General features: G+C 34.0%; 1 protein-coding gene across 1 annotated transcript in view; it reads right to left on the bottom strand.

The window, feature by feature from the left end:
• Positions 1–24,822, bottom strand: part of LOC143229595 (uncharacterized) — a 73,282-nt gene that overhangs the window by 31,477 nt on the left and 16,983 nt on the right. Inside the window, exons 3-4 of the mRNA XM_076462155.1 lie at positions 20,919–21,331; positions 5,042–5,219 (exon numbers count right to left, since the gene is read on the bottom strand). Of these exons, the coding sequence (XP_076318270.1) occupies positions 5,042–5,219; positions 20,919–21,331 (591 nt within the window). The remainder of the gene's footprint in view (positions 1–5,041; positions 5,220–20,918; positions 21,332–24,822) is intronic.

Here is a 24,822-nt window from a genome sequence, read left to right as displayed (position 1 = left end):
CATTAATAGTTAAAGTGTTTAGAAACTATAATTATGTACTTTGTATTCCTTGCTTTTTGATCAGTTATGTAAATTTGATTGTAGAAACTGGAAAATTATTGTATGAGAAATTACCTGAAAAAGCTTTTGGGCGTGTACGTTTATGATTCTGTGTTACATTTACACGCAAAGCCATAGTTTTGGGTAAAACGGGCATGTGTACGACATTCACAAACAGTAAAAGGGTTATGCCCTTGAAGAACACAACAGTCCTCCAGTGGCACAGCGTTATGTTTGCAGACTTACTACACTAGAAACCGGGTTTCGATACTCGTGGTGAGCAGAGCACAGGCAGTCCATAGCATCATTTTGTGCTTAACTTCAAACACACAAAAAACACAGCAAATAAATCAGGCTGTGGTTATGGAACAATCCTAATTTTACTAGATTTGTTGGTGCTTGTTTCTCCTGTGATATTTTAAGTTTTTAAAATCATAAAGGTTAATTCAGTAGTGATAACTCAACTGCAGTCCTAGACCTGTTTAAGACAGAAACTGTGTATTATTGTTGATTATTGTACTAGCAAGTTTTGATATATGCTGTAGTAAGCAGAATGAATATTTATGTAGTTTCTTTGAGCACTAGCTGAAGTGTCATAGTATTATTGAATTTTGCTTACAATAACATGTTACATTTAGTGTGAGAGAGAGTTGAACTTATTGCCCCACAGGTAGTTGCTTGTTAGCAAGTAGTTTTGCTATCAGGGCGTTGTCTATGCGAGTGATAACTTACATTACCACGGATGGTTTACATAGATCATTGGACTATTTGTGTACATTCCAGGTGCACAGAATAATTTAATATGTAGCATTAATATATAAGTATATGGAAATCTATGTTAATGAATACGAATATTTGTCGTTACATATATGCATGAATAAAATACACAAAAAATCCAATTATCAATCAATAAAAACAATGCAAGAAAAACCTGAAGATGTCGATATACGAAGTACAACAATGATTATTATTAGCCTGTTCTATATTAAGGGAATATGTGGTGATATTCCCCGTATTTGTATGAGTAATGATGGAATAATATAGTTTTTGGAACTTAAATATTCGTAAGCATATGGAAGTTTCATTAGTTAGATGAAATTAGCTCGTTGGTTTTACCCCACATTAAGGGAAACATGGTGTTGCGAGATATTTTCATTTACATTAGTACTGTCTGTTGTGTTCAGTGTAGTAAAACTGGAATATTCACACGCAAGTAGAGTCATCCAGAGTGTGAAACTCCTGCTATTTGCTTTTATGTTACTTAAGAAAAGAACATAGTTTAGCTAGTGCTTTAATTGACTTTGATGTAATGTGTTCAATTGTCTTAGCCCAAATATTTCATATTTTATAGTTTATAATAAATAGTTTATTAACATCTATTTCTCATGGAAGTTGTAGTTGAAATACACTGACTACAATGAAACTGTATATCTGACTAACATTTATGTGTCACTGCTTTTAGTTCTTTCAAGTTTTACTAAGCTTGTATCACAGGCTCAGTCAAACTGGTACAGCACTAGGATTGTTAGGCCTTCAGGCTAGAAGGAAGCGATCACTGTTGTGAAAATAACAGTCAGATTTCAGCTACTCATGGATGGAAACTGTATCAGCAGTTTAATCTACACCCTTCCATTGAATCTGTTTTTAGTAACAGTCAGACAATGGCGTACTTGAGTGATAGCTATACGAAACAACGCTCTTTTAAGAAACATGATGGTAAAGCGATTGAATTTGGTTTCCTTGTGATATATGTAGAAGCAAGACACTCACAAGCGCTTAGAGACATTTTTCGGCAACTGAGGTCTAAATTCTTTAAAAAAAAAAAGATTTTATTGTCACTTCCAGGCGACCTATCAGAGGCTGACTTATTCATGCATTTCCTATCTTGCGTTTTTCTACATAAAACTAAATTCTTAACTGTCTTGGTACCTTGCAGTATTCTGAAACCTAGACTGCCACATATCTTACTGCCTGTCACCCTTAAAACCACATAGGGACAATTGCTAATTCTGTACCACACAACCATCAGAGGCGATTTTGTGGAGGCAAATCAATTCCCAGTCAGGTTACTTCTATGCATGATCCAATTATTGAACCATCATCCAGCATAATAGCCAATATCGTCTCTGAAGGAACTAGCCAATATCGTCTCTGAAGGAAATAGCCAAGGAAATTGTTCAGCTATCACATTTGCCAAATTTGTAACCATAGATCATTATGGCAGAAGAATCAGGGTAATTCATGAAGTCTTCTGTGAGAGAGATTTCCAAGCACCAGAGAACCTTAATTTACGTAATGGACATATTCAGTAAGACAACAAGGTACCAGAGCATGTCATCTTTGTATTCGTTTATACCAAAGAGGAGTTTGAGTCTATGTAGTTTTCGTATTCAAATATTCAGTCAACAGTGTAATTAGTAATGTTTAACCACTATAGAACTCTATAGTCTCAATTCAAGTAAATTATGTCTGAGTATTAAATAACTTTCAAGTCTAAAATCATGTAAATGGAATGATATATATATTGCACTCTAAAGTAAAACAGTATTTTGTAGCCACACGAGAATATAAAATGATAGCACTTACCTATATTCTTATAAGTTCAGTTTAGGATATTTTTTTACAGATTTAATGATTACAAATTCGCAAGCTTAATCAAGGATTATCCGTGCTAGCTGTTCCGAATTTAGCAGTGATAAGCTAGGGGGAAGGCAGATAGCCAATATCACCCGTTGTCAACTCTTGTACTGCTATTTCATCAACGTCATAATGTTGAAAGGGTGAACGTGTCGATGGTGGGATCCGAGCCTGCAACCTTCAGATTGGAAATCGAGTGCTTTAAATATTATGCTATACCAAACCATTTTATTCAAACACCTTGAAGACCAGTAATACTTGTATTACTCAACTTCAGCTTTCTGTTTTATACTATTTTATTGTTGCATGAACATTTTCTAATATATATGAGTGATTAATTCAGTTGTACAATGATGTACTAATTTCTTTGCTATCCTTTCCAGGTTAAAATCAGCTTTTTTAAATCAGGGTAAGATAAAACACATAAGTGATTATACAAAGGTTGAGTACACTTACTATATTAAAGTGAATTTTAATATGCAAGTCGGTGAGTTACGTGTAAGTCACAACCAATATACAGTTACAGTAGAATAAAATGTTATAAAACTACATTATACCATTACCATTCTGTAGATAGTGTGGGGTTACTGAAATTTGATCGATTTTGGGTATGGTATATTACAGCCCTTTCTCACGCAGAATTGCCATATACATCATAAATATGTAAGATGAAGATATTCCCTGTATTTAATGACATTTGGAAACAAAGGAATGTGGATCAATATGGGACTTCGGACCATCCAAAAATATACATACAACAAGTCATACTGTAGCCATGGTAAGCAAATTTTGGAATCCTGCAATAGGTGAAAATCCACAAACACAAAGTTCAGTGGCAGAAACCACCTACATCCCTTAGGTAACAATACTCAATATAATAAAGAAAGATCTCTTTCTGTAAAATTGACACAAATGATATGTATACAAACTTCCAAAACACATCTGTTCAAACTTCACATAGCCAAAGCAGTTGGAGGATAAAACAGACATTCACGCTATTTCGTGTAAAGATATACTACTAGAGTCACCGAATACAGCACCTATTGATTTCTGTGTGATTAGATGTTAACATGGACCTCTTCAACCATTATCCTCCTAAGCATGTTATGACAGCACTAGAGAGAAAATGTGTGCCTTGGCTGAGATGTCCTTGCAACTGATACTATACTACGCTATAGAGTTACTGTCAAAATTCGCCGTCGTCAGACAGAACATATTTATATGTTGTGGTACGGATTACAACAACGTGGCGAGATTCCAAAGACATTTTGATATAATATACGCAATCTTATGTTTGATTTGATGAAATGGTGGTTTCTTAGTTAGCCCGGCATTGCCAGGTGGGTTAAGGCGTTCGACTTGTAATCTGAGAGTCGCGGGTGCGAATCCCCGTCGCACCAAACATATTCGCCCTTTCAACAGTAGGGGCGTTATAATGTGATAACTATTTTGTTACCAACTATTAGTTGGTAAAAAAGTAGTCCAAGAGTTGGTGGTAGGTGGTAATGACTAGCTGCCTTCACTCTAGTCTCACACTGCTAAATTAGGGACGGCTAGCGCAGATAGCCGTCGTTTAGGTTTGCGTGAAATTCACAAACGTCATACTTTTCCTTGTTAGTCACAAGTAAAATAAGCATTGACTAGGCTTAGTAGAACACCAAACAAGGTACTAATTACCCACAATAACACAAGAGTGTTCCATGTCTGAGACATCGTCAATGCATAATTGACACTTTGTTTAAAAACTGGTACAGGACTTTATCAGAATATACTTAGATGTGTAGCTTTTAAAAGTTTTAATTAAACTTATTTTTTATTTTAAACGCACGATTGGCTGAATTACGTGTTACTTAGAGTAATGTATAATTTAACAGTTGAGGGCTTTTTTCATAAAACTTAATTTCCTGGAACACCACCAATTCAGCGTTTATAATTACGAACACAAAAGTTTTGTCACGATCAGCGACCCCAAGGTACACAAAATTGCATACACTTAGTCCGTAGTCCAAATCATTAAATGTTTAGTCATCGCAGTTTTCCCTTGTTTTTAATCGGCTTGAAGCACACGCAGTAGACACCCACACTTGTGGAATATATTGATTTAATATTTGATGACTTAACACATTCACTAATTTTCTCATAACTGTATGGCTGATCAATAGAATCAGTATGTACATTAATTAATAAATGGGTAAAAATAAAGAAAAACCTTTTAAAATAACTGTGTTATAAAATGTTAAAAGTTTTTGACAGCTACTACTAGTTTCCTGAAGTTTGAGTACCAAAAAATATTTAAAAAACGCCACAAATAACACTAGGCACTAAATTTCTTAAAAATTGATCTTCGATAGAAACACGAGCATACCTTGCCAAGACCAACTCGGTCTCTCAGACTTGTTAGCCGTTGTAGACCAGGAGGCACAGGTGGAGGACATGTTCGAATTACTTCTGTGAAGTTTGTTTGAAACACTGATGTTTCAGATTCGTGATCACCGTAGTATCTCCTTTTCTTCTTAGGTGTTAAATTCAACCGTTGAGTAGCTCTGTTGAAAAATTGTAATGAACATTAAAATCCAACGTTTAGTTTGGTTTGTTTTGAATTTCGCGCAAAGCTACACAAAGGCTATCTGCGCCAGCTGTCCCAAATTTAGCAGGGTAAGAATAGAGGGAAGGCAGCTAGTCATTACTACCCACCGCCAACTCTTGGGCTACTCTTTTACCAACGAATAGGGGGATTGACCTTAACATTATAAAGCCCCCTCCCCGGCTGAAAGGGCAAGCATGTTTAGTGCGATGAAGATTCGAACCCGTGACCCTCGGATCACGAGTCGAACGCCTTAACCAACTTGGCCATACCGGGCCCTAACGTTTGGTATGAATACATTAAATTTCGTGACAATCGAAGTAACTGTTCATTGTACAATTACAGATCATACATAACTAAGAAGGAGGATTGCTCTGATCGGAAGTTAATTAACGTTAGTACTTCAACAGAATCTGATAATAAAATAAGTATACAACTTTATCATTATCCTTAAAAATCAAAGATAATTCTTTGTAAAATAAAGTAACGACTAGATATTTTCACGGGGTCTTAAAATTGCAATATTTGTTTTATTTACTTGTTTGACTGTTGGATTTCACACGAAGCTTCACGAGAGCTACTTGTTTGAGCAGTCCATAATTTTTAAGTGATAGACTAAACTGAAGAAAGCTTGTTAATGGCGTCATCGACAACTCTTGAGCTACTATTTTTTCACTAAATAGTGTATTGGACTCTCACATTATAACGTCTCCCACAGCTTCGAGGGCGAACATGTTCGGAGCTGGATTTCGATCTCGCCAGCCACAGATTGCTAGTCCAGAATCCAAACCACGTTAGTTCCAAACTTGCATTGTATTCCAAATAAGCTAATATTATTTTATGAAATTTTAAATGCATACAGTATTGTTTTAATTCGTAGTATTACACATTTACTTACCTATTGGTTAAACATTTATTTTACATTTTTTACACATTTACTTACCTATTGGTTGAACAATTATTTTTCATAGTTACTAACCTATTGGTTAAATTTTTTTTTGCATATTTACTTGCCTATTGGTTAATTTTTTTTTTTGCATATTTACTTGCCTATTGGTTAATTTTTTTTTTTGCATATTTACTTGCCTATTGGTTGAACATTTATTTTTCATATTTACTTATCTATTAGTTGAATAATTATTTTTCACATTTACTTACCATTGGTTGAACAATTATTTTTCATATTTACTTACCTATTGGTTGAACATTTATTGTTCATGGTTACTTACCTATTGGTTGAACATTTATTTTTTATATTTACTTACCTGTTGGTTGAGCATTTATTTTACACATTTACTTACCTATTGGTTGAACATTTATTTTTCACATTTACTTACCTGTTGGTTGAGCATTTATTTTACACATTTACTTACCTATTGGTTGAACAATTATTTTGCATATTTATTTACTCATTGGTTAAAACCTTTTGTTTTTATATCTGTTTATTTATTGGCTACAATTTATCGTTTTTATTTGTGCTTACGTATTGGATTAAACCTTTAGTTTTTATACTTATTTATTAATTCTAAATGAGTAGGTTATATACATATATACACGCTCGTTATTTTATTTAGATAACTCATTTCCACGTATATATGATTGATCTATGGCTTACGTTATTCGTTTTCACATTATTCATTGACTTTGTAATAATGCTAGAAATGATGCTGCAGAATAACAATAAATTTTGTGAAGTGAATTAATAGCTCACAACAACGTTAGTTTTGACAATAACAATAATGAAACAAGTAAAAAATAACATAAAGACAGAAAATTAATCGCTAAGTAAAAGCTAGAGGGGCACCGTTCTCAATGTTGACCATCCATGAAATAGTAAATAACATCACCAAGGAAGGGTCAGCGTACAAATATAAGGATGTAATCTGCTTAAACAGCATCCGCCATATGTTTGAATACTGTTATTAGCTTAACAGTGTCTCGCCGTATGTACGGCTGTTGTTACCATCTAAACAGCACCTCGATATATGCATGACTATCATCATCACCTTGAAACGTCCCTCCACATGCACAACTGATTTTACTATCTGAACAACATCCAGCCACATGTGTGACTGTCGTACCACCTAAACAACACCTTATCATATACAAGAATATCGTTACTACCTAAACAGCATTCCAGATAGAAGTACTTCTTGATTATATTGGGTACTGTAGCTCCTCTTATGTGATTTCTCACCCATTACAAGACGCTAAATTTTGCTTATTACAAATGGCATACAACTTGTTGCAGGTCTTTTCTGAATGATTCTGGTACCCCAACTTGTCTCATATTCCTATATTTTCCAGTGTCTTTATGTTCAAGGGATATTTCCAACTTAAAAATTATAAATCCCTACATCTGAAGACGTTATTAGAATCCGAGTAATTGAATATTTTGTGTCGAAGAGGACTGTTACATACCCCTCCTAAAATCGATAAATTTTCGGTGGCATCACACGACCTACTGAACAGCAAATGATAACAAAGTTTATTTGTGATACATTCTCTGTATTGCAACTTTATATCGTCTCTGGTTGCCAAGAGATTTGCTAATTTGCATAGTTAAAATCGTTTTAATACAGCGTATCACTTGTACATGTAATTATTCCTTGATAATTTCTTATGTACAGCTTTGTTAATCTTCAGAAATCGTGACTTATGCATTTAAGTAATTTCTAAACGCTCTATTACTTGCATCTTTATGTTACTTTTCAAACGCTCAATCAGCTGTATGCCTATGTCAACCTATTATTTTTAAGTTATTATATTTAAACTCTGTTTCGAAATAGTTATGAAGGCAAAGAAAACACTCCCACGTATATGTAAAGTCACACTGTTAATTCAGAAATTATCTGCTATTAACCACAAAAGGCAAATAGACATGACGTAGTGTGTAGTGAAATACGGCTTGTTAATTTGTAAACATGAGTAATGAAATACAGTTTGTATAGAAAGAATGAAATCATAATCTAGTATATATGAAAAAGCTGTTGTTAATCCAGAAAAAGTATAGTTCTATGAATACTAAAGGAAAGAATACAGATTTATATAAAAAAAGTCGACGCTATTGGTAATGTAAGAATAATAAAAAAAAACACCACACGAATTTGTCTACTCGAAAACGATGATGTTAATTTGGAAAGAAACGGGAAAACACTCTTGTTAGTTTGAAAAACTGTACATGGGAAGGATGATCCATTTGCTCAGAAAGTGAGAAAACATAAACCTTGGAAGGTGCTCCTGCTAATTCAGTCAAAAAGAAAAACTTAAGGTTTTACTAAGATGAGATGTTAATCCAGAACGAAACAAAGCGTAATTTTATATAAAGGAGCCTTAGAACATTGACATGTTAATATAAAAAACATAACCCTGTACGTGTGAAGCTACTTCTATAAAATCAGAACACCGATATATATATATATATATATATTGAAATGGATAACCCTCACCAAGAACGAATACATATATACGCTGATGGCCATTTAGTTAACATCCCTACTTCATACTAATACTAATATTTTAAATTTGAAAGACATCAAATATGACACAAAAATCAAACTGCCAAGTCAGAAACCCTTATATATTCATGGATAGCTGAGCCTTATGTAAAGCTGTTGACGGCGGGGAAGCAAACAGACAGTTATAATGCCCCCCCGCCTGAAAGTAAGGAGCGTGTTCCGTAACATATCGTGACTTCAAATAGGATTTCGATCCACAGCCAGAGAAGATAAACATCAAACCACACCCTGTTTCATTTAATATCGAACTGGTTCACCATTCGTAGCTATAATAACATGTCTGGTAGTATCGTGTTTACTCGTAGCCCGTTGATCGAGGACTGTATGCAATTGCTTCATAGAAGTTACCTGAGGATTACGGGATGAATATGACGTTCAAGTTGACCTCAATTGGATTGAAATCCTGTTTTTAGCTGCCCAAGAAAAATGACTGTCAAGCTCACATCATCGTCACAGAAGAGCCCTTGCTATGAAAATGAGGTTACAGGGCTATATAAAACGTAAAGCAAATAGACAATTTTAAATGTTTAGAAAATACCTTTTACTGCTTTTTAACCCCAGTGTTATACATAATGAATATCTTGTCCTTTGTGTGATCCTTATGATATAACATCGTGCGTGCGTTTGAACGGATATGTGAGTTGGTATTACACATTTCACTTCCGGAATTTTACAGTTAAAAAACAAATGGGCTTAAAAAAGGTCACAGACACACGATAAATGCACTTAAACCAAATATAAGGGTGAAAAGCGCTTTAAAACAAAAGAAAATGCTGTAATGTTTTGTTTTCTCACGCCATAAAGCTCACTGGATCAAATTAATTACAATTTTGTCTTGCCCTACTGGAAACACATACAAATAAAAGGTAATAACAAAGTACTTTGAAAGTTAGAGAACACGATAGACGAATATATACAACTTTTAACAGCTTTTTGTTTTATACAAGTAAAAAATGAAGAACGAGAAAAGTGAAGTGACCGTCACAAAAATTAAAGTGGTGATATAGCTTGAAACACGAACATTACTGATTTAATAAACATTAAGAAACTGTATAGAAAGCATACAAGTGAGTAAGAAATAATGTATGAAAAGGGACAACAAATTAATTACTTAATAGCATGCTGAAATCAATCAGGTTCGGAAAGTCCTTCGACTTAATGTTGAATTAGGAATAATTAAAAGGTGATTTAAAATTTGAAAATACGCCTATTCATCTCAGAAGCAAACAGTAATGAATACCTTCTTTACTTTACTGTGTTTATTTTAATAAAGTTATACTTTCCATTGGACGGCTCTTGAAACACCTACTAAGGTTGCAATATTTAATTATATTTTGAAATTAAGGGAAATATATTATCAGCTATTATAGTGAGATGTAAACTTTATGTGATACTAGTACGTGTTCCACAAACAGCATAAACATTTTGAAAGCCTCTGATAATATGACAAGAATGGTATGAATTCTCCTCATCTCACAGATCTGCTGATATGTAGAAGATATGTGTCAGATTACTTCAATTCTCCTCATCTCACAGATCTGATGATACGTAGAAGATATGTGTCAGATTACTTCAATTCTCCTCATCTCACAGATCTGATGATACGTAGAAGATATGTGTTAGGTTACTTCAGTTCTCCTCATCTCACAGATCTGATGATACGTAGAAGATATGTGTTAGGTTACTTCAGTTCTCCTCATCTCACAGATCTGCTGATACGTAGAAGATATGTGTTAGATTACTTCTTCGAGCTAATGAAGCAACACATTCTAACAATATAACTTTTGCTCTATTCTCGTGCACTTTTTACCTCTTATCTTTCACAGAAAAGAAACGAAGACCGAATGAACGGAGACTGAAAGAAATCTCATTTCCTTTCTCACTAATCACCTCAAAGAAACTCGGCAGTACATGCCTGCCAGATAACCAGGAAAATAAAATAATAGACCGGCTTTCATATATAACAATACTTGCAAAAAAGCAAAGAAAAGGTTGGATTATGTAGTGATTTGATGAAACTTAAGAAGCAACGTAAGCCTACAATACAGAGTACTTCAATGTCGACTGTATATGGGAATGAATGCTTGGACGTTGACTTTCCCCTGTTTTTCAATTCAGGTACACCAGGAAATCCATCAAACCGGAAGCTGGGCTTCAAAGGCCCCCAAGGCACCCTAAAAGGAATGACAGTGTACAAATAAGGGAATGATTCGAATTTTCTGTAATATTAAAGCTCTTTCTCAACATCTTTTCTTTGCTTTTTCTCAAAAGCCTAATTTTTTTTTCTCAACAGGAATATCTGCAGTCAGAGTGTGTGGGTCTAGCCAGAGGCTGACTGAAGATTGAGATATAGCATGTATTTGTTCTTAACAAGGTAAATATGACAGGCTTAAGTCTTCCTTTCAGTGACAAAAAGGCTTTACTGTGGCAAATATGAGATTTTAGTTGAGACTCCAAATACATTGGTACAATTCACTACAAGAACAAAAGACCACTTTTCTTTCTTATCATTAAAACTTGAGGAGAGGTTTTTAAAGAATATGTGAACATCTTGAAATATTCTAAAAATGTCGACATAAAAGAAATGTGGCAAGTTTGGGAAATTAACTTTGTGTTCTTACTTTATGGAATACTAATTTGACTACTATTTTATGTGAATCTAAAATAAAAACTTTACAACACAAAAATAAGTTTTTGTAACTGTCACTAGATATTTATCACTGTTTTATGTGAGCTTCTTGCGTTATGATATATGTAATGTCGTTTGATTTTATTGACTGCTTTCAAATGTAAAAAAACAAGACAAACGCTGGTTGTTATAAAGGCAATTATACTTTTAAAGATAAGACTAAAATAGATAGATTTATCCAGCATTATCTGGACCTTTGAAAAACAGGGATTGGTTTATATTAGTTCACCACTTAATGCCTGGAGTGACAAGGACAACCATCCACAGTTGACCAGCTAATTTTGGTAAAACTGTGGATTCCAAAACAATAAAGTCAAAGTTCCTTGCACATGATGTGTAAACATTACACTCAGCCAACTACAAGGCACACATGCAATCTTATCCATCCAGGTATCACCAAACCTAATTAATTCCTTGGTGGTCCTACTATACTCTGAATATCATTAAAAACAGCAATACCAGGTAGCCTATCCACATCGAGGTCTGGTTTGCTTTTGTCCTGATACAATATTGTCTTTTCTTCAGGCAAAATAACTTCTTTTTATCTCCGTGAAATATGGTTGATATAGATTTATTCAATGAGGATATTCATGTGCATTATATGTTCGAATTTAAAGGTTGCTGAAGGGAACTATTCACGTGGTTTCTGTATGGTTCTGCTTAATATAGACTGGGGAATAAATCGTTTTTGACAAATTTTGTTCTTTATATCAGAAGATTCAGGAAGTCCAGTATTGTCAGAACTTTAGGAGCGCCCAAGTAACAAGTTGTAATATGTAACCTGAACACATGATAGACTAATTTGTGGCCAAAATAGGTCATCTGACACCACCAGATACAAATATTTGTCTTCCTTTTTACACCATAAACTCTCCTATGAAACATAGATCTCTAATTGACTAAATAGAGAAGAAAAATATGAGGATAATACATAACTTTATACATCTTTGCGCTAAATCCAGGCCATAAATATTCATGTGGTATTACAATTAAATGAAAAAAATGAATCCATAGGTAGTTAGAGTGTACAAAATAAAAGGATAAACACATTCAAAGGTACAAGTGATGATGCTTAAAAGATGAAAACATCTTTATGTACTATGAAGAGACGAAAATAAATATTCAGTGTGTAATTCCAATAATGAGTGAACACTCATAAGTCAAGTAAATTGAAGTTCTTTATAAAGAAAGGGATTTCAGTTGAAGAGATAAAGCTTGTAGAATTAAATTTCTCTGGTCGGTTGGCAACAATGAATGTAAAACGTAATATACTTCAGTTCTAAAATTCAAATAACAACTGAACAAAATTCCAGCCAATAAATTTACACCTTTGAATAGATTAACCAATCATATTCACGAAACCTGAAACTTGATCTATTGTTTCAACTAGTTAAAGAGAATTATACAAGAAACTTCATATCACAGGGAGTAAGTTATCCTCTATAAGTAACTCAAATAACGGAAGATGGTCTCAAAAGGTACTAAATTGATACTACCAGATTTCTTAAAATCTTAGTACTGCTTTTCACACCTCTATAAGAGATTTTCTGACCTCCAAGCATAACGGAGAAATTGAAAGTTTTATTCTATATTATTATATAGTTTTATTATATATAAGTAATATCTCAATTTGTATACAATTATAATAAAAGGATGTAACATACCTGTTTAATAACCTCTGATTATGAATATTAGTGATCAAGTATCAAACATAAAGATTGAATTTTACCTTTTATAATATAACGTGATGGTTTTTGTGGACGTTGGTTATAAAAAAAATTCAGCAAAGTTCGATTTTATTCATTATAATATATACATATATACACAATATTTATTTTATCTTACGAACCTAAATTTGAAATTTCACCTAATATTTATCTGTTAATTACGTAAAACATCAACTACTTTCTGAGGTACGTTTAGTGTTGAAACAGCGCGAAAAATAAAAATTAAATTTTATATTCCTGTAAACGCACAGGAATTCATTTTTATATTTTCAAATGAAATATTTCTTATGTTTAATTCGAATCAAAAAATTATTGTGTCAGAAAGAAAATACTCATGAAGAATATTGAAAATTATTCACAGGGATGAAAAAGAAACAGATTAGATTCCTTTAAAACTTTCACTTTACACAAAACTTCAGGTGTTTTCTTCTGGCCGATATAATCGTTTCAAATATTAGAGTGCGAACATATTCGTCATAGTAACCATGTTACGATACATTTGAGATTGTAAGATCAAACTGGCAAGGAAATTACAAAACTTAAGTTTAAAGGAAAAACAAAAATAACATTTTATAAATAAGAAAGCAAATCAACTCAAGTATGCCAGAAAATAAAATGAACGTAAATCAAGCATTACATACGTTTTATAAGGTTTTTAAAAACGTTTATAACAGAAGTAAATGAAACCGATATATCAAAGAAAATAGAATAGGAGGAAATCGACCAAATTACTAACCCATCAGTATCTCTGTTAATTATGAATTTGTACTGAAGAATGAGAAGCACCTATGGTCCAGTAATCGTACTATTCTAGCCCGTAGTCGAACTGAAAAAAAAAAAAAGAAGTCTGCGTAATCTGTTGATTTAACTAAATGCTCTATTGGATCGTCAGAGAACCTGTATGTGATTTAACTAAATGCTCTATTGGATCGTCAGAGAACTTGTATGCGATTTAACTAAATGCTCTATTGGATCGTCAGAGAACTTGTATGCGATTTAACTAAATGTTCTATTGGATCATCAGAGAACCTGTACGTGATTTAACTAAATGCTCTATTGGATTGTCAGAGAACCTATACGTGATTTAAGTAAATGCTCTATTGGATCGTCAGAGAATTAGATCGTCAGAGAACTTGTATGTGATTTAACTAAATGCTTTATTGGATCGTCAGAGGAACCTGTATGTGATTTAACTAAATGCTCTATTGGATTGTCAGAGAACCTGTACGTGATTTAACTAAATGCTTTATTAGATCGTCAGAGAACCTGTATGTGATTTAACTAAATGCTCTATTGGATTGTCAGAGAAACCTGTATGTTATTTAACTAAATGCTCTATTAGATCGTCAGAGAACCTCTTGTAATTTAACTAAATGCTCTATTAGATCGTCAGAGGGAACCTAGTATGTTATGGTGGTTAGGGCGGTTGTGAATTTGAAATCACCTTTTTCAAACATGCTTGTTCTTTTTATTGTGAGAGTGTTATAACATGTCAGTTAATCTCACCATCTGTTGTTAAAAACAGTTAATGAGTTGGCCTTCCCTCTAGTTTATCACTGATAAATGAGAATTGACTTTGCTCGGATTATGAACCAAGCAAACCAAACATAGATTGCTGAAGTGAAAAACGTAAGGGTCTAACGATCTATCCTCAGGATCCCCGTGCCCTTTGTTTAAACAATATGTTTACTGTTTCTCTCACTTGGCAACCGTTCATCTACGAATAACCAATGATGTCATGGAGTTAACGTCACGATCATGTTGTCTAACAAAGATAATTAGGTAATATTGAAGTTTATGTTTAGCTTTTAACAGGCTTAAATGTAATATAAAAAATTCTGACTTAATACAACTTATGTGCTTAATTCTAGGTTGTTGTTTTCATTTAATCTCCACCTCAGGTCAAAGCACGATTTGCCAGTGAGCACGAGATTTATTCTGTGTAAGCAGTAAAGCTTTTTGTTGTAAACCTGATTATTAAACAGACTGAAAGAAGTGCTTTTCATCTGAATTCGCCGTAAGAGAGAGTGAAAAGACAAGAGAATTGAGACTTCATAAGTAGATGGTGTTTTTCGAGCTCGTTCTTACAGAATAATCGAAACCAATACTTGGTTTCCAGCATACAATAGAAAAGATCGTTTGAAAACTTTAGTGTGCTTTCTGTTTAGAAGATAATATACAGAATAGATTAAATCGCTGATTGCGTGCACCCGTGATTTCCATTATTTAAAAACATCAAGATTGTGTAACATGCACATACAGTGTTAAACTTTTACATCACTGAGTTAATTTCTTAACTTTTTCAAGTACTGAGAAAAACCACAAAGATATATTAAACCGTTTTGTAACTGTAGCGAAGCACATGTAAAAGTTAAGAAATTAACTCAGTGATGTAAAAGTTTAACACTCTCAAGTATCTAGGGCTTTATTTACATTAATGCCAGCGTCCAAACAAGTAGACCCACTCTGAAAATATAATAAAATGTTATTTACATCAACAATTACTTCAAGGCATGATTCATGGCGTAAACTGTATTAACTTATTCATACAGCAGCAAATAGGCTTAATGTTCTAAATATCAAATACATATTTATTTATACTAAAGGGATATTGAATCCCTTACAGGTCTAGGTTTCTTTTCTAGTGGGCGAAGTGTAGCCTAGTGGTAAGCGTGAATTCAAAGGTTACTGGCTTCCATCTTGTTTCTCCAAAAACGAGATTCGTACTTTAAAGTTCTGATTGTCTTTGACGAGTGGGGATAAGAATTCGTTATTCTCTCTATCTCGAGATCTGGGTGATCTTATGTACTCTGGAGGGTCAGGTATGCTTTAACCTCTTCCTCCTTCCTTCACTTTCATGATCATGCAGTATGAGTTGGTATGGCTACTGCTTTAGGGTCAGAGTAGTCTGAGTTTACTCCGACCCTTTTCAGGGCAATGTCCATGTACTATTTTAGTACATGTATCGATATGACTTGACCTATCAGTAGGAAATCTAGTTTCATGGTGGCATTTTTTTAACTTCGAACAAAGCTACACGAGGGTTACCGAGAGCCATCCTTAATTTAGCAGTGTAAGACTAAAGAAAAGGCAACTAATCATCACCACCCACCGCCAACTCTTTGGCTACTCTTTTGCCAACGAATAGTGGAATTGACCGTAACATTATAGCACCCCCACGGCTGAAAGTCGAGCATGTTTGGTGCAACGGGGATTGGAACCCAGGACCCTCGAATTACCAGCCGAGTGTCTTAACCACCTGGCCATGCCGGGTGACTGTCAAGCACGAGCAGCCTAAGAGTTCATGGTGGATGCTGTTTATTAGTTGCACTCTTCCTACTCCAATAATTCTAAATTAGGGCGAGATTAATCTGGGATTACGTCAAAGTAAGAACAAGAACTTAAAAATACCCACTTTTAAACGAGCATCAGTTGACAAAACATCCTTGACTGAATATGAATTAAAATATTTGTCAGTAACTGTTTAAAAAGAACCACACTAACCTGGGGTGACGTTACAAAGTTAAGGATTAGTTACGTTTTTTTAAAGTATGAAACATTATCTTTTTTAAAACGTTTAGAAAGTACAACATAAACCTCTCTGTTTATAAAACATAAAAATAAAGTCTATAATTTAATGAAATAAAAGTATCTTACTTGTCTTTTGTGCCAGATACTTAAGGCAGGTTATTAAATATAAATTTATTTTCTTCCCACGTGACAGCTATATCTGAAGTAGTAATTAATAAGATTCACCGGTACCTGAGTCTGGGCTATAATTCATACCCGAATTTCCCAGAATACAATGGGTGAATCGATATCGGCATAACAATGATTTCAAAGAACTGTATTTATTTGCGAGCAACCTATGAAAGAATCACGCACTGTATTTTGCTTTGGTAAACACGGCATACTATTTATCAATCTCTCAAGAAACGCGTTTATTTTATAATATATTTATTTAACTTAATAAAATATTGTATATTGGCTGGAAATCGTATAAAGAAAATTTTCAATTTTGTACTAATTCTGATTTTTGTTCATGTGTTTCAAAAAAATTCCTTTAACAGCAGGAATTCTCGAGAAGGCTAAAACTCTTGTATAAAAGAAATTTTCAAGAATTGTTACAGGATTGAAACTGTTACCACAAATTAACATTTATTTTCCAGCTTAAATACAAATAATGTTATCAATCAGATGCACTGAATATCCTTCAATACTGATTAACTTTTATCTCCTACATGAATTGCGTCCGCCTTGTAATCGCATTTAAAGGTTTCAATTAAAGCAACTTTCTGTGGAACAAATACAAAATGTAAAGGAAGATATGAAAGGATGTATAATTAAGAACTAGATATCGAAGTTTTTGGTACATAATTCTCGTGCTAATTTCCGACGTAAATCTATAGATATTCGATAAGCAACTTACGTACATATACTGAATAAAACTTTAAGGCTTACCTAATATCTCTAAGTTAGTTTGTTCATAGAAGAAAAGAGAATTTTAGTTATTCAAAGTGAAGTATGAATTCTACCTACTAAAATGTGCATTTATCAATAAATAAAGGTTCCATTTAATCAATTAATTGGAAACTTTGATAACAGATAGGTTTCTTTATACGTTACGATTAATCAACTTTCCTGGTCTGCTGAGCTTAATATCTACAATACCTTGATAGGTATGAAAATCTTTTAATCAGTTGAACGGTATTTGATTAGATACACAGATCGAACTTATGCAATGGTATTTATTTAAAATTTGATTATTTAGTTGTTGATAAGAAAAAGGATACACAATAGGTACCAAAACTGGGACTTTTAACGCTTTAAGTCATCAGATTTATCACTGATACCCGTTTAATTTAGTTTATAAGTCGAAATTTTGTGGTTAATATTCCATTAGACCTTAATGATCTCATCCTTGTCCATTGTGTTTCATTTTGTAATACTATAAATGGAAAGTTACCTGCAACGTTTTCTGAGTGTAAAAATATTTTAAAAGTTCAGTGCATATCAAAATCATAAAGACTTCCTTTTCATTCTGCTGTTTTATATCATGTCGGGATATGACATGGATAAAATATTTAGCACTTATATCTTTGATTGATGATTAATGTATAGCCATTGAACTATGCAACGCCAACATTGTTGGATTTGCGATTATAGAAGTATATTTATATTAAAGAATTATACTCGTTTACATTGATAGCTCTTTAAATAAAGGTAAACAAAAAAATACTTCGAACTTGAAGAAACAAACTTTCAATAATCACTTTGAAAGCTAAGAACTTTTGCACGTTTAGAATAGCAAACGGCTTCAAAACTACACTTGAAATCACTTGAAAACAAAGTTCTCATCTGAAATGGTAGGATATGATTACGAAAGAACTCTTCAATTGAAACAGTCACTGCAATGAAGCTTGACCTACCTTATGTAAATCATAACGAGATAACAAAGAAATAATTTATTTTTTCCAAACCTCACGTGAGGGAAGTTGCCAGTCTTTCAGCAACATGTGTTTTAATCAGAAACTAAGGATTCCACGGCTTCTTTCTCCTACATATCTATCATGTCCACCGTTGTTTTTCTTCGATTTGCCTAAAATTGGTCTTAGAAGTCTTAACATTCACAAATTATTTCAAAATATGTGGTCTGAAATTGACCTCATTCTGTTTCGTAAAGGTAGTTACGATGGAAATAATGGGTAAACATGGCTAAAAGAACATAATTACCGAATGAAGAAGAACTCGAACATTCAATTTATAAATAAGATTAACTGTGCGTACAAAATGAAAGAACTCTGTATTACCCTCGCCCTCCGAGTCCTTGGGTGTGTGTCTGAGTTTGTGCGCGCGTATCTCTAAAACTAACTGACTAATATAAATAAGCCTTTTAAATAAGTTGGGATATCAGTATGAAATAATCATTCCGAAATTTTGTCTGTATCCAAATATGGATAGGGATTTTAAAACACTTTGAAAATTTTTTGATTTGTATAATGGGAAGATAGGACATTTTAACGGTTTTTGGTTAATTACCTTGTAAACTGTAACCGGATTTGCACTAAATTTCATGGCACTTTAACAAGACAAAATAAGATCCGGATTGTTTATCATCCTGGATTTCCGAATTTTCGAAGCTGAAATTTTACGCTATCTAATATAAACGCACGCAATTTCAAAAAGGAGCGGCGAGGCTTAAACGAATTAACCAAATAATTAAAAATGAAATATTGATACATTAAAAAACAAAATATCACAACCAACTTTCTAGTGATAAACAGTTTTACGTCACTTTGATCACGTAAAAATTATTCCTTTTACAGTTATTTTAACTTTGAAGAGACAAGGGAAGCACAGAGCATTTTCTTCTTTTTTAGGTGCTCAAATTATTGCGCAAATGTCGTTTAGGACCGTGAGGAAAAATTATAACTCAGTATGTGTACCTACAAGTTAAAATCATGTCTGTGTTTTTGTATAACAGAAAGTCAGCGTTCATAAAATTGTGATTACGTCATGTTGTTCCATTATCTTATTTAATGACATAGAAATAGAATATAAATGCAGTAAACAACAGTTAACTGACGGACAAAATAATACTAAATACCTTTTAACTGACGGACAAAATAATACTAAATACTTTTTAACTGACGGACAAAATAATACTAAATACTTTTTATTAACCACAACCTCTTCGTGCAACAAAATTTTGATTTTTCTTAAGTTTTTTAAATATTTTTTTACTTCTTTAGGGAAAGTTGATTTCAGGCCAAATAGGAAAAACAAAATGTTTAGTTGGACATAATCAAAATGTATAAATTGTGGTTTCAGAACACGAGAACAATCAGAAAATAATGAGGAACTTGGAATATATTATTGCTTTGCGTACGATGTATTTATTAAATTTACTTGTTTATGTTAAAAGTTTTGTAGTTTTGTAATCGTATAGAAAAATGAATGCACTTTAACCATCGTTTACTTCTACAACACGACCAGATGGTTAGGGTGCTCGACTGGCGACCTGCGGATAGTGGGTTGGAATCCCAGTTTCACCAAATATGCTCATCTTTTCAATCATGGCGTCGTTATAAAGCGCGATCGATTCCATTATTTGCTAGTAAAAGCGTGCCAAGGAATTGATGATGGATAGTGATGACTAGTTAAGTTCCATCTAGTCTTTCATTGCTAAATTAGTAATAGCTAGCACGAAATTAAAACATATATTCATATAAACGTAAATGTACCACTGTACAAATAGTTAATAGAAATATTGGGTTTCCATGTAAGCTACCATGAATATACTCACGAACCAACTGACATGCATTGTTCTCTTAATTACACAGATTTATTTTAATAACTAAACGATGAAGTTTGGACGTATATGTGTGTGTTTGTGTGTTTTCTTATAGCAAAGCCACATTGGGCTATCCGTTGAGCCCACAGAGGGGAATCGAACCCCTGATTTTAGCGTTGTAAATCCGTAGACATACCGTTGTACTGGCGGTGGGCTGGATGCATATGAAATATAAAGTTAAAATAATAAAATTCGATATTTCAATATACAGTTAGTTAAAAATGGAGAAGGAAAATTCAACACTTTAATACGTAACAAACTTATCTATCTGAGATCCTGGACTGAGCGTCTCCAACATAACATCAACACTTTTCAAATATAGTGAAGTTGTAAAGGTGTTGCAACTAACTTACGGAGAAAACTTACTTACCTGGCAAAGAAAGAAGCCGCTACTGATGGTCGAGAAAGTTCCATGACTGGACCACATGGAGAGCTGTATGATGTTTCCTGCAGGAAAGATGACTGTGAGCAACCACTGTAGGAGAGTGAGTGTGGCAACGAGTAGGTCTGTGCACTGAAAACTTCTGGTACTTTTCCAAAGTCTTCACATTGTCCTCTTCGGCTCATAACAAACTCATTATGACCTACTAAAGTACCATGAAAATGTCCACTAAAAGGGGAATTGCTTCCGTCTGATGGATGAATATCACTGGTGGTCATTGGCCGATGATCATACAAGTGACTTGGTGTATGCCTCAACATCGTGAAACTGGTATTGGGCAACTCAGAGAAACGAAACGGATCTCCACCACTACAGGTATCTGTCAACAAAGTATATTGTCTCTGAAAAAGAACAACAGATAAATATTGTTATGTTCTGTGCGTTTATTTACAAATTCATCGATCTACGCACATGTCTTTCCACCTGTTCTCGTTTCTGTTGTACATAAACAATTAACTCTATACTCTAGGGTATGCTTATAATTTGCCTTAGAATAACTAAGCAAACAAAACTCGTGTTTGTAACGACCACACTCTCCAAATGACTAAACAGTGTATTCAAATTATATTACTCAGGTTCAACTTTTGATTTATCGTTTTTGCTAATTTTCGGCCAAGTGGTTAGCGTGCCTAGACTATGAAAGTAGGGTTCACGGTGCACGACCCCTCGCAGTACAAACGCCCTCCATACTTTGATGCCATTGGTGCTTTATAAGAATGCTGTCAGAAAAGAATAGCTCAAGATTTAGCTTTTGGTGATGTTAACTAGCAGACTTCTATAAGTTCAAAATTAGGTACAGCTATGTTAAAATATAAATTAGTCATAAATACATAACAAGATAGAATTACGTTCTCCTGGAACACAATGGTTTGTTTGTTTGTTTTTTGGAATTTCGCACAAAGCTACTCGAGGGCTATCTGTGCTAGCCGTCCCTAATTCAGCAGTGTAAGACTAGAGGGAAGGCAGCTAGTCATCACCACCCACCGCCAACTCTTGGGCTACTCTTTTACCAACGAATAGTGGGATTGACCGTCACATTATACACCCCCACGGCTGGGAGGGCGAGCATGTTTAGCGCGACGGGGGCGCGAACCCGCGACCCTCGGATTACGAGTCGCACGCCTTACGCGCTAGACCATGCCGGGCCGGAACACAATGGAAAAGATACTAAGTGATAAAAACACGTTATTCTATAAAACAATAGAAAACGCACTGAGGAAAACATAATTAAGTACAACATAACACTTGTCGTAATAAACATCATAAAAAGCACACTAAAATTTAAAACTTGTTACAAAATAGCATCATTAGAAGCACAATAAAACATGAAAGCATGTAATAATAGCTTTCTAAACAAGTTAGAGAACCTATCGTCTGCTGAAAGAGCGTTTCATCTATTAGAACAGAGGAAGCAAAGTCAACAACTCCATATTTTAACTCCTTCCTCCATAGAAAAAAAAAGCAAACGTAACCCCTCAGTTATTTACATTTTCGGTTATTTACACATTGCAGTAAACAAGCACTTCCAAAGTCTTGCCTTCTCGCTGCACGTGACATAAGTGGTTTTCGGACTATTTTCCGTGTGCCATACGATATATTTTCTTAAGTTCTTCACATAACATACGGTTAGAAATAGCCGAATTCTGGCCTCTTTAAAAGAATCCGTGCATATGGGCTCAGTGTGTTGTGAATATGGGTCCAGTGTGTTGTGAATATGGGCCCACCGTGTTGTAAATATGGGCCCAGTGTGTTGTGAATATGAGTCCAGTGTATTGTGAATATGGGTCCAGTGTATTGTGAATATAGGCCCAGTGTGTGGTACATGTGGGCCCAGTGTGTTGTGAATATGGGCCCAGTGTGTTGTGAATATGGGTCCAGTGTATTGTGAATATGGGCCCAGTGTGTTGTGAATGTGAGCCCAGTGTGTTGTCCGTTACACTCTTCAATTCTGTCCACTCGTCTTCCCCCTCCTTTCGCCCTTAGTGATTCTGAATACTTTTTAAGTAATGACATAAATATTCCCTATCAATTGCTACTATTTTTACAGACTATTGTATTGATAGATGACTTTCAATGGCCAGTAAAAATTCAGTTGTTGTTAGGAATGTACCCATCAGAATGGAATCAACAATCTACTCATTGTTCAGGTTTATTAGACTTTTATTATTCCTTGTAATTTTTTTTCTTAAAATAACTGTCATGAGTAAATCACTGCATTTATAGAGCTCAAACAATAGTTAGAAACATCATACGTCGTTCGTTTGTGGGCCCAGCATAGCCAGGTGGTTAAGGTGCTAGACGTAATCTGAAAGTCACGAGTTTGAATCCCCGTCCTACCAAACATGTTCGCCCTTTCAGCCGGGTGGATGTTATAAAGTTTCGGTCAATCCTACTATTCGGTGATAAAAGAGTAGTCCAAGAGTTGGCGGTGGGTAGTGATGACTAGTTGCTTTCCCTCTAGTCTTACACTCCTAAATTAGTAACGGCTATCGTATGTAGCCCACGTGTAGCTTTGAGCGAAATTCCAAACAAAAACAAACTTTTGTTCGTGTGTGTTTGAGTGGGGGACCTAATAAATGGAATAGTCTGTGTAATAGTCATTACTCTTTACGCAATGTAAATATTATTAATAATCAACATTAAATTACGTTTGACGTACTTCTGTTATAATTAATCTAACAACGTCGATTTTAGAGAATAAAACAGTTATACATTACATTTAACCTTACTTGTTGTGAAGGTTAATCTGCACTCGTACTCGTTACCGTATAACTGATGGTATCAACCGTGAAAGTTTACTGTTGGAATATTCTGTGTCAGATGTCTATCTTCTGTTCAGATATTAACAAGCACGTTAACCTCCCGCTATAGATAGAAATGATAGCGAACGCGTTATGAGATATATTTTTGGAACTTTCTCTGAAAACAGGTCTTTTATTGGATAGTACGTTGTCATGGAAACCAAATAATGCTAGCAATGCATCTGCTATGTTAAGGCTTTTCCCAAGAAAGAAATATAATGAGACAGTAATAAACAAAATTAGACAAACTAAATAAATTATGCCTTCCAATCAGAAGACGACTTGACGCTCTTCTCTGGATTGCTCTAGAGATATACATGTGTTCCACGTAAGTAAAGCTCTTGATAAATTAAGACAGAATGGTAATAATAAATTAAAACATAAGAGATATATCCACGTCAATCCTTCACAAAATTTGAGCTTCTCTTTTGAAAGTGTAGTTATAAAGGGTATATTTAAACCCAGTAAGTTTAAACAAGTTCAGAATTGAGCCAACTAAGATGGATATTGTTTGATAAATCAAACGACTATAGACAGAAACGTTGATGAGTAAATTAACTCTTTACGATAAGTTCGTATTACAGACTATCAGAGGTTTGACCAATAACTCTTCTCGATGTATATTGTACTATAAACTACCTTATTCACCCAGATAAAGTGAGGTGACCAGTAACACTTCACGATGGATATAGTACAATAAACCAAAGACAACTATACGCACTATAACCTAGAAAACTATCTGTAAAGATAAATAATTATTGCAATTCTTTCTAAATGCATCTAGTAAACTTCGTATATGGGTAATTACCGTGTCTTTTCTTAAACTGGTCTAAAGTGACATGTGTAGAAAAACTTACAATAAATATTTAACGTATGACCAATAAAGGCCACTTCCGAATCTCTTTTAATAGAAGCAGTGATATACTTACATAAATAAACTACTGCAATTCCTCCAATAATAACAATAATGAAGCATTTATAGAGCTAACATGCTGTAACTAATTTAAAATAGAAATTAGGTAATCTATATA

Source organism: Tachypleus tridentatus, chromosome 10, assembly GCF_004210375.1.
Source record: "Tachypleus tridentatus isolate NWPU-2018 chromosome 10, ASM421037v1, whole genome shotgun sequence".
NCBI lineage: Eukaryota > Metazoa > Arthropoda > Merostomata > Xiphosura > Limulidae > Tachypleus > Tachypleus tridentatus.
The sequence above is the reverse complement of the archived record's forward strand: the minus strand, read 5'-3'. Positions and strand labels throughout refer to the sequence as shown.